The following is an 11,723-nucleotide window of genomic DNA, read 5'->3' on the forward strand; positions in this document are numbered from 1 at the left end:
GCTTTAAACATCTCGTGTCCGCCCACGGGGCCTCTCCCTAATGAGGGGGACAAAATCTGTCTCTTTTAATATGTGGTGAGGCGTTTTATTCTCGCATTGTATTAACAAGCAAGGAAAACCACGTGGAAATAATTAAAGCAGACTTTCGGTGCGTGGCACACACGACGTGCACCTGCAAGATGCTATTTCAACAGGAAAGTTCGTGCAATTATATTTTCAAATGGAGGCTTGGACATCAAAACACAGCTTTCCCAGCTTTTTTAGTGAGCACTGAGGGAAAATAATAAAGTAAAAACAGCCCTTCCCACACAGAGCCGGGGAACTCCGAGGCGCTGAGGGCGCGGCGCCCGCGCGCCTCACCCACAGGCGGGGGTTTCCCGCCGGGCCGGCCCCGTGAGGCTCCCGCCGCGCTGCGCATGCTCGCCGGAGGCGCGCGGCCGAGCGGCGCGGGCACGCGCGGCGGCGGGCGGGCACGCGTGGAGCGCGGCGGGGCGCGCGTGCGCCGAGCGCGTAACCCGGAAGCGCTCCGTCGGCCGCCCGTCCGGTAGCGGCGGGGCCCTGCACGCTGCGCGCCCCCGCGCCCCCCGCCCGCCATGTCCCGCGGCTCCAGCGCCGGCTTCGACCGGCACATCACCATCTTCTCGCCCGAGGGCCGCCTCTACCAAGTCGGTGCGTGCCCGCGGCCCGCCCGTCCCCGGAACTGCCCCGTCACGGGCCCGGCCGGGGCAGGCCCCGCCGTCACCGCCTGGGGGGGGGGCGGCCGCGGTGGCCGTGAGGGGGGCGAGGGACGGGGCGGGGGGGCGAGGGGTTCGGCCGGGGGTAGTGCGGGGCGCCGGGGGGTGCGGGGGGCCTCGTGGTGCGCTTCTGCAGGGCCCTCGGTAACAATGCGGCCGCCTGGCAGGCTGGCAGAGTTCACCCACAGTGCGGCCCAGGGAGCCCCGCAGCTGGGCCCCACGAAGTGTTTTGGCCGCATCGTCCTGCTGCCATCATCCCCCGGGGCTTGGGGGCTCTGCCCCGGCTGCAGGGGCCTCACCGTCTGCGTGCGGTGTCGGTACGGCCATCTGCTCCCCGGGAAAGGAGGCTGCTGGGACCAGGCTGCACGGATTGTCAGCAGCAGCCAGCGCTTTCTTCTGTGTCTGCCCTTAAGCTTTGCTCAGGAAGAAGGGATGCATGGAGCAGGCTTCTGGGCAGGCAGCGCAGTCTTGGACGGCCCTTGCAGCAAGGCACGCCTACAAGCATGTCCGTGTTTGGGTGGCCATGCATCAGCAGAAAGTCACTAGCTGCCTACATACAGGTGCCTTCTTAGTACCTGTAGTTTCCATAAGGCTTGGATACAGCATGCTGGTAAGCCTTATACATACAGGTAGTAAGAATGTTTCCTTGCACAGGATGTCAGTGGGGGCATGATGGAAGAGACGTGAAGTACAGCCTTCTGTTGCCATTAAAACATGCTGGTTGGCCTGCATCGCCTTTCTGGCTCCTTCTCTGCTGCAGTGCTACTAGTGTCCTGTAGCAACGAGGGAATTGAGCCTGCATTTTCTGCCCCCTGCATATATGCATCGACTGTTATTCACCATTAAGATAATATATGAGAAGAGTGCAGCACTTCCATATCTTTTGCCCATGTCTGAGAAGCAAGTTTCTACATGCCTATTTGAGACCTTCTGCACACAGTCCGAAGGTGTTTTGAGTACCCATCTGTTAGGGGAATATAAGGAGGAAAGTACTTAGGTGTGCATACTTACCTTCAGGTAAGCGTGAGCTCGCTCTGCCTGCAGCCACGCTGATAACTTGGGCATGGTGCCACGTGAGTCTCTGTTGGCTAGCACCTAGCCACGGCATGGGCAGAAAACACGTGTGCTTGTGGTCAAATCTTTCTTTCTTTATGAATTCTATACATCCTTGTCTGTGTGTTAGATACAGACTATTTAGGTGCTATTGAGTGTGGACGCATCTCGTGCTTTAAGGCTGTCTCAAAATTTGTTTTGTTTTTTCTTCCCCGGAAGTTTTTACCTGAACAGAGATTTCCGGTGTAGTGATACTGGCCTGAAATGCCAGCATTTTGCCTTACATCTGTCTTCTGAAGCACAAAAAGCTTATGTGCCTTCAAAGTGTTCTCAAAATAAAAAATAGCAGTTACTTCATATGAATTTCTTGTTGCTGTGATTAAAAGCCTTCAGAGAATCAGTGTTGTCTTGCCATCTGTTAGTTCCAGTTATCAGAACTGATGTTTCTTCCTAGGGGACTTCTGGGAGGTGAAGGAAAGGGTGGAATTTCTGATGATACACTCGAATAGCAGAAAACAGGCTTCATTGCCAGCAGCAATACTTATTTGGACTTGCTACACTGGAACAGCCACTTCACCTTCTGGCTTGTCTCTTTGAGCACAGCATCGCAGGTAGCAATAGGAACAGACAAGGGGGGACAGCTCGGGCAGGGTGCCCATGACCACGTCCAGAAGTGCTGCCTCATGGTTAGATGGGACCTCTGGTGTTCCAGTTTGTGCCCGTTGCCTCTTGTCCTGGCAGTGGGCACCACTGAAAAGAGCCTGGCTCTGTCCTCCTTGCGCCCTCCCTTCAGGTATTTAGACACACAAATAAGCAAGCACCGCACGCCCCTGGCCTGGGGCTTCAAACATGGGCGCTCTGCGGGCAGTGCTCAGGCGGCGCAAGCTGTGTGTCAGGGCTCCGTGCTTCGCTGCAGGCTAGCACGGGTATGCCTTGGGAAGGCAGGTGGAAGGGGTGAGCAAGGTGGTGCATCTAGTGGAGGGAAAAGGGGAATGCTCCTTACGGTATGTTTAGGTAACCAGTAAATGCTGGGAAGTCTGAGAGCAATAAATGCAGCACTCTCAGTACGTGACAGTTACCCCTTCCACAGTGCCGACTCAGGGTATCAAACGTCGGCTTTTTGCAAGATACGTTTTTTCATTTTCAGGTGATTCCTCTCCCGTTGTGCAGTTTCTCCCGCAAATTTGAACGCAGCTTTTGAAACAACTTTATTTCCTGCCCCTACTGTGTTTTTTTTGACAATAGTGGTAGCAATGGGTTCTGGGTTCCAGCCTCATTCACGTAGCTAACAAAAAAATTGATCTGCATCTAACTGGTGCCTGAAACTTGCTTTTCCTGACCAGATATTAGAAAGTTCTGAATGTTTATCACGTATTGCCAGATAAAGGTTTTTAAAGGCTCTTGAGGCTTTTGAAATCATTAATGAAGGGAAGTTTATTTCTTGGAACATATCTAGTAAATCTTCATCATTGTCTGATTAATGCGCTTTAGTAAGCACGTGGATAGATTTTTTAAAAAGCAAATAAAAGCATTGAAGCATTTGAGCATCGAGACACAAAATGTGATGATGAACTAGAAACTCAGCTTCTCTGCCTTGCCTGTTATTTCAATTCTCACCTGTATTCATTAACGTCTCTAAAAGAAAATTACGACGTTACAATGGTAATAATACTTGAAATACTAGATTCTTCCATGGTAAAAATTTTATGTAAGGATTACAGTTCCTGTAGGTTAATGTTGGCCTGTGCTGGCCAAGTGTAGAACAAATTCTGTTAAGTGCTCTAATTGAACAAAAAGGCCAATTATTAGAAATATTTGAAGGAAGCAGTAAGAGCAGTTCTGTGAAGAAAGACTGGCGTAACTTGCATCAGAAAGTCTTGTGCTTTGTGCCAAAGAGCTTAAAGACAAAGTGGTGCAGAAGTGCCTAGAATTAAAAAGGACAGAACTTGGTGAGATTTCTGTGGGGGAAGGGTCTCAGAGTTGCTTGTACTAATATATCTAATAGTGTTTTTTAATAATTCTTACATATTTTTCTAGAATATGCTTTTAAGGCCATAAACCAGGGCGGACTTACATCCGTAGCTGTCCGTGGGAAAGATTCTGCAGTAATCGTAACACAGAAGAAAGTACCTGTAAGTCTGCTCTTTATATAAATATAACATTAAATATAACATTAATGTTACACGTATTAGCATTGACACAAATAGATGTTTGAACTGAATTTCTTGTCACTCTGCTTACTGTGAGTTTTAGCTCGGTTCAGTGCTCAGTTGTGCATTTCATCTCCACGTACTGTGATTTTCTCTGCAGCTGTTGAAGGGATAAAGCTAAACTACAGGCTAGGCTCTGGTGTACCTTGGTATATCTACAGTGTTGTGGCTTGTAAGCGTTGAGCTGTCCAAAGTCAGTTTTCTGATTTCTCTTCCTTAATTCCCACTAAGTAAACATAATACCAGTAGCACAACAGCAGCTTTCACATGGGTGTTTCAGCACAGTGGTGATGTACTGTTGACGCAGGGGAGGAACGCTTGCATTCGAAGGGCAGCATGCAAGAGGAACTCCAGTGTTTATATGCCTTGCCCTCAAAGTTTCTTCAGAGGGAAGAGGCCTTTGTGTTGGTCATGCTTTAGCTGTCAGCATTTTCCAGATACTGCAGTTTTTATCTTCCTCATTATCCTATTTGTTCCTTTGCGTGTGTACAGCAGTAAGTAGCGGAGAACCCAAAAGACAAGTTTTAGCTGTTGATTCTTTTGGGCTCTTCTGTAGCTACCAGTCTACTGTACTTGAAGGCCTTACTGCAGCCTTCCAATACTTAAAAGGTGCCTATAAAAAGATGGGGAGAGGCGCCTTACCGGGGTGTGTAGCAACAGGACAAGGGTAACAGCCTTAAACTAAAAGGGGCTAGATTTAGATTAGATATAAGGAAGAAATTCTTAGCTATGGGGGTGGTGAGGCACTGGAGCAGGTTGCCCAGAGAAGCTGTGGATGCCCCATCCCTGGAGGTGTTCGAGGCCAGGCTGGATGGGCTTTGGGCAGCCTGGCCTGGTGAGAGGTGCCCAGCCCACAGAAGGTGGGTGGTGGAACTAGATGGTCTTTAAGGTGCCTTCCAACCCAAACCAGTCTTTGATAGCATATCATATCTATGATAGCAGATTGTTTCTTCTTCCTCTATAGGACAAGTTACTGGATTCCAACACAGTGACTCATTTATTCAGCATTACTGAAAATATTGGCTGTGTGATGACAGGAATGACAGGTATTTAATTCACTATCTTTTTAAGTATCTGGAATGCCTGTGTTTGTTTTATTTGGTTGGCCAACCGTGTATTGCATAAAACTGAACCTGTGCTCTAGGAAACTTGTTACAGTCAGTCTGGTCTTAGAGAACTTGTCTAGATCTGATGTATTTTTTAAAACTTAAAGTTGGGCATAGAATTTGCATTCTCAACCAACGCTAGGATTAAATGTGGTATGCATTCAGTGAAATTAATAATTAGCTCTTTCCCTCTAGCTGACAGCAGATCCCAGGTGCAGAGAGCCCGCTATGAGGCTGCTAACTGGAAGTACAAGTATGGCTATGACATCCCTGTGGACATGCTGTGTAAGCGGATTGCAGATATTTCTCAGGTCTATACGCAAAATGCTGAAATGAGACCTCTCGGTTGCTGTAAGTATAGTGTATGAAATCTTCTCTGTTTCATGTCTAAGCTTGCAACTTCAAGTATAAGCAATTACCCATTTTTAAATTGTGCAAAATGATATGAATGTAACCAAAGGAGTAAGAGGGGTGAAGAGGCAGGTGAGAGAGTAGTGTTGGAAGAATTGAACTGGAGCCATGATTTTACCATTGACTTAGCATTTGGATTTAATTAAATGATTTAACTGCTTTAAATCATGTTGCTATTTCACCTTAGTTTTATGAGCCTAATCTGTTTGCACGGTGATGGCTGTGAATGAAAGATGCTCTTTTTACCAGTGTCTGCGTCTGGGTAAATATCACAGACACATGAAGAATGCAGATTGAGAAGATGTTCAACTTTTTTTTTTTAATCTAAGTTTTGTATATTGTCTAAAAGTAAGCTAAATTGGTGCTTTTAACTTTACCGTTACCTCTGTAAAGTAGGGAAGACGCACTTAAGATTTCACTTGCAAAGATTTCTGCACCAATCTGGCTATATAATAGCAAACCCAGCTTAATTAAAAAAAAAAAAAAGTGTGTAAATTTGTCTGCATATACTTGGTTGTCCTTGTAGTCTGAGTTTGGTTCTGACTTCTTTTTTTTCCTTATACTTGGTCATGAGTAATGTATAACCGTATCGTTAGACTGCCTGGGAACTGGGGTAACAGACTTAATGTTTCCTCAATTGCTCGTTCGTTAGACGTTCTGCCTAGATTTCTTTTTGTGTCGTTGGTTTTCTTTTTTAATGAAAATATTTTCAGAAGTGATGAATCACTTCTGGTAATCGTACTAGGCACTAGCACTTCTTACAAAAGAATTAACATTCAGGGTTGCACCACAGTTTCCATGATGGGGCAATTTTTGTAGGCTTGTATGCTTGTAATGTTCGGGAACGACCATTTCTTTTGTTGCTTGGCATTTTCCATGCCCTGATACTGCTGGAAAGTGAACTTTTTTCAATGCAAGAAGAAAAATGTGTTTTTCCTAACTTTGTTTTTTAAAAAGACGAAACTTTTTTGTTGCAGCAGTAGCTGTTCAGAAGCTGACAGCTACAACTGCTATTTAAAAGTTGCACAAGTATAAAGCTAAAAGTAATAAGATGCTTTTTTTTTTTGCAATTGTTATTTTTCAGTTATTTTTAATATGCAAACTGAGACTGTAGAACTGTAAATGTAAAAGTGTAGCTGCATATAGCTGCACTTCAGGGATTTGACCAGTTTATGTCTAGATGTAATGCAGTGATTGTCAAGATTATAGTCAAGAACTCAAATTTGCTATTTTAATATTTCACTTCAGCGTATTGTAAAGATGCTTTCTGGTAAAAGACATCTTAACCGAATGTCTGTTTATGCTTTCGAAGTGTCACTGTCACATAATACACAGGATGTGAATTGTGGCTGGGTGAGCCTTGTGTCAGGATTAAACTTGTATTTCCTGACTTTGTGGTTCTTTACTATCGAGTCTGGCCAGAACATTGCTATGTTTAACAAGCAACTTTCTTGGGGGTGACAGAAATCTAGTCTGCTCTAAAATGAGCTGCGTGCCTGGTATGAGACACTGGTAAGAAATGGTGAATTAGAGATAAAAGAGTCACAGGTCTAGGTATTGGACTGGTTTCTAAAAATGAACTGCAGCATGCACATGTCTCTTAGGAGAAGAGTTATCTTTAGTGGTCTTCAGTTCAATGGAACTGAGAAAATCAGAAAAAAATAATTATTAACAAATTTTCCCTTCAAGGTATGATTTTGATTGGTATTGATGAAGAACATGGCCCTCAGGTGTACAAGTGTGATCCAGCAGGTTACTATTGTGGATTCAAGGCCACTGCTGCAGGAGTTAAGCAGACAGAGTCGACCAGTTTTCTTGAAAAGAAAGTAAAGAAGAAATTTGATTGGACATACGAACAAACAGTAGAGGTAGGCTGGTGGAGGGTAATAAAGGTTTATCAAAGTATTTTTAATGATTATCGTCTATGCAGGTTTCTGATACAGGGGAGGGCAGTTACACGTTTCCTGTTTTGTTACAGCTCTGTATTGCTGCCAGAGCAATAATAGCTATTCCAACCAGAAAATCTTTGAAGGTATTTGGCAAGTGTTTAGAGTCATCTGGTCTGCCTTTTCTGCGTTGTATTAGCTGCAGTGGAATCCGTAGGATTCTGGGCATATCAGTGTTGTGTTTTTTTTTAGTGGCTGTTAAAACAATCCTCATGTTAAAAAGCGTTTCAAACGAGATGGGGGCTAGTACCTATCTGTCAGTTCAGTAAATACAACAATTGCTGTGCCTGTTGTGAAAACTGTTGTTCAAGGCCATTATAAAAACATACCCTATTTATACAATAGATTAATGAACTGTGTAATAACCCTTACTTTTTCACTTACACTGTAGAGACCTGTCTAAACAGACCTCTTCCATGGCGCACCTGTTTCTCCTGCCTGGTCTTGTTCATCTCCCATAATGTTAGGTTTCTTGCATCACAAGATCAGTGGAAATGAAGTATAATAACCTAAGCAATTGACCCCACTGTAAGATGAAACAGACTATTGGATTAACATATATGCAAATGCTATGCAAATTCAGAGCTTCAGCTTCTGAAGTCTACATTACTGTGAAAGGACCATTTAAATGGAAAGTTCTTCAGTATAAACGCTCCAGTTTAAAATGTCTGTCCAAAAGGTGTAATATACTGATTTCTTAATATTTTTTTTTTTAAATAAAAGATCCTGAGAGGATACATACTTGCAGCAGACTGAAGTTGAATGTATTTGAAATTCTGTCAGAGAACCCTATTTTACCCTGGTTAAATAATCTAAAAATTAAATGTATTTTTCTGATACTGCTTGATTGTACTGTTGAGATGTTCTTCATCATCAGAATGTTCACACAACTTTTTTTTAAAAAGCTTGCAGTGCTTAAAGGTAATTCTCCATGGATAAGTTGTGGTGTTGGCTTCCATGCAGTCTTCTGATAAGATGTCTACATAGTCTCGTACAATTACTGCAGAATCGGTGTATTGTCAGCATACTGGAAATAAACTTTAGGAAAGTCTTGTCTGGTGTTCTATGCTTCCTAAAGCAATACTGATAAGAATTATATGCCAGGATGTCAGAATAACTGATTTGGTAAGCATCTGGCTAAATAGCTGTTTTACAGAACTCGTTTTTGTGCTCAATCATCATTTTAGGGATACATCTTCAGCATTATTATGACTTGACTGCAAAGTATGAGTGAGGATGCAAAGAACACCTTTTAAAACAGGTGATGATTAAGACCAAAAAAAAAAGCAAGTTAAGTTGTAATTAAACGCAATTTCTAAAAACAGCCAGAGTAATTTTAGTTAGCAGAAGAAAAGCCGAAATGGAAGCTACGCAAGTGACATGCTTTGAGTAATCCTGGATTGTAATGATGACGTCTGTCTTGTTTGCCACTTAGGAAACATGTTTGTCCTTGGGACCTGGGGTTTTAGTCTTCACCTGATAAAAGGTTTTGGTTTTGTCTTTTTTTTTTTTTCCTGCTAAGAAAATTTGATTTTTGTAGATTGAGTTTACTAGAGAGAGAAGGTGAGAGGAAATGTATTTTGTAACAAAGGAAAACTATTTGAAGCTTCACAGCTAAGGTTTTGAGGCGGAAGGAAATAAAACTAGAAGAGAGGATAGTTGTTAATGCTAGGTCTACTAAACAATGCTTAAGTGCTGTTTAATGACATTTTTTTGGGTCATCTTTCAGACAGCAATAACATGCCTGTCTACTGTACTATCCATTGATTTCAAGCCTTCAGAAATAGAAGTTGGTGTAGTCACAGTGGAAAATCCTAAGTTCAGGTAAGTGATCAGTGTTAATAAAACATGGTGTATTTCTCTGGTTATGTGTGATTAGTTTTAACTTGCTGTGTGATAATAAATTCAGAAAGAGAAATGTCAGAAATTGAAATTAATCTTAACATGGTTTTAAATTTTTGACCTGGTTAGGGGATCCAGTGGAGAAAAGTGTTGTGTTTGTAAAAGTGTGGTTTTTTACATGGTTAAAACGTGTTTGTGTGTTCTAGATGTTTCTTTCATGCTTAAAAGATTAAGCAGTTTTGTTTATACTAGTATCTGGAGTTCACTTTCAAGTCGCAGTCATGACAGCTAACTCAGTAAAGTCTGTTTTATATTAGGGTTCATTCTGAAAGTCCTTTAATATTTTTTATCCTTTTCTAAATGGGAAATGACTCTTGCTCATCTCATCATAGTGTTTAGGAGCTCTAGTATGTAGTTAATAGGTTATGCATTTGTATGATTTGAAATAATTATTTAAATTTGACAAGATTAAAAGATTTTGGTTTAAAACCACTGTGCTGATTCAGAACTCGCTGAACTTTTACTTTCCAAGTACAGTGTGTTCCAGCCTACTGCGAAAGCGAGACCTGCCATTTCCTCCCCTCCCCTCTGCCTCTGCTATTGTCTGTATCTGAGTGCAGCCTGCTGTGTGCGGCATGGTTACACAGACAATACCTGGAAATCTTCCTGCTGCGGGCTATATCTCACATCAGATACAATGTGCTGAACAGCCTTCCCACAACACAGTGTACAGCTGTGGAATTAGACATGAAAGAATGGGAAAAAAAAAAACTTTGGGGGTCTTTTAGTTAATGCAGCAGGACCTTCTAGGTATATGTTACTTAAAATTCGGCTGAGTCAGACTTGTTGCAGAGAAGTTCAGTTAATTCTGCCTTAGTTTTTCATTGTGTTTTGGTTTTCTTTTTTATTAAAATAAATAAAGGAAAAAGTCCTCTGCTGCTTTAGTCTAACTACTTAGTAGGTGGGGATTGGAGAGAGACTTCAAACTTTTGGGTCCTACAAGTGCAGACTTTCGAATGCTTCCTAATGTGTATTAAGTTGACATGGTGATGTTGGGTGATTTTGCGTTTGGTAGTGGATGTTCAGGACAACAGAATAGCACAGAGTTTTTGAAAAAGCATACAAGAGCTACATTAACCCTTTTCTTTCGCTGCTCAAGGATCTAGTGCTAGCTTTCTGCCAAACTTCATGTACCTGTCTTATGTCCTTTTCAAAAAGGACAGGTGACATGCAGAACTAGAAGGCTACAGAAGCCTGTGTCTTCCTTGGAGTAATTAATTGTACTAATTACCATACCCATTCTTTTAAACAAGGTGCCAGCTTCCTAATAATATATTACTCACAAAGAATTACCTGTTCTTTTTCTGCCATTTGCTACCTCTTTGCTCTCTGTGCCTTTGATTCCTCCTTTATTTTCTAAGAACATTTTAAATGTTGTTTTGTGGCCCAGGTAGCAGGGCGTTAAAGTTTGAAAGATGCAATGTGTAATACTGATTTGTGTAGATACTAGGTTGGAGTTTAAGGGGAAGAATCATTGAAGCTATTTAGGATTTCTTTTTGTTCTTTCAGGATCCTTACAGAAGCAGAGATTGATGTGCACCTTGTAGCTCTGGCAGAGAGAGACTAATTAGCTTTCCCATTTCTGTTGTCTGTGCTTCTCACCAGGATATTTGGTGAAAAGAAAACACTTATTAACGGATTTAGATTATGGAATTAAAACAATGTTCACTGTATGATGTATTTTACTCTGTACAAATAAAACAGAGGTTTTTGAAATACTTGTTGTCTTCTAAAGTATTTTTCTTAACTTTCAGTTCAGTGAAGTTCTCATCAAAATGCTGGATGACTTTGAATGTTTCTGTGATTATTATATCTGTTAGTTGTATTTTATGAGCAATTTTATACTTGGTTCTGTATTTTTCATCTGAGCTATATGACTCCTATTGTAAAGTTTCATATCAGGTTGTGGTGTGTGTCTCTTGAGATAAATCTTACATTTCCATGTATTCTTTTGCCCAAATATTTAAAGGCTTATAACAGTACTGTTTTATCCGTAGGAAAATTAAGAAGATGTTGATTTCAAACCTCAGGATTTGCTCCAGTTTCTATGAGGAAGTAGGACAAAAGCTGAAGAAAAAAAAAAACAAAACTGAGCTGTGATTCCCAGTGCATTCAACAGATTTATCTGGGGAGTGGGGAGGAATGTTATGCTTAGCATGTCAGCTACAATCAAACAACTCTGAAGCTAACGCTTAGGGAAACAGGTTCTATATGCGGTCTCTGTTGGGAGTTGTCACCTGCCTGGTCTGAGGCTTTGGGCAGTGCCAAAAGCAATCAGTGATGGAGCCAACAGACAAAGCCCATCAGCAAGAATGTCTCTGGGGAGTAATTCCACTTGTGCATTTAAAGGTTCCAAGTTAG

General features: G+C 42.4%; 1 protein-coding gene across 1 annotated transcript; it reads left to right on the plus strand.

Moving 5' to 3' along the window:
* The first annotated feature begins 435 nt into the window (after window positions 1-435).
* Window positions 436-11,078, plus strand: PSMA6 (proteasome 20S subunit alpha 6). The gene is made up of 7 exons (XM_080594875.1): window positions 436-669; window positions 3,825-3,919; window positions 4,962-5,043; window positions 5,299-5,454; window positions 7,204-7,382; window positions 9,190-9,284; window positions 10,872-11,078. The coding sequence occupies exons 1-7, from the start codon at window positions 594-596 to the stop codon at window positions 10,927-10,929; spliced, it is 741 nt and encodes a 246-aa protein (XP_080451001.1). The 5' UTR covers window positions 436-593; the 3' UTR covers window positions 10,930-11,078.
* Window positions 11,079-11,723: the final 645 nt, after the last annotated feature.

Source organism: Anser brachyrhynchus, assembly GCF_964034855.1.
Source record: "Anser brachyrhynchus genome assembly, chromosome: 5".
NCBI lineage: Eukaryota > Metazoa > Chordata > Aves > Anseriformes > Anatidae > Anser > Anser brachyrhynchus.

Bases quoted from the DNA above. Each gene is read 5' to 3' on its own strand.
- PSMA6 (XM_080594875.1), top strand. From the start codon at position 594: ATGTCCCGCGGCTCCAGCGCCGGCTTCGACCGGCACATCACCATCTTC. The intron at 670-3,824 runs GTGCGTGCCCGC...ATATTTTTCTAG, and splicing joins GGGCCGCCTCTACCAAGTCG to AATATGCTTTTAAGGCCATA. The intron at 7,383-9,189 runs GTAGGCTGGTGG...GTCATCTTTCAG, and splicing joins CATACGAACAAACAGTAGAG to ACAGCAATAACATGCCTGTC.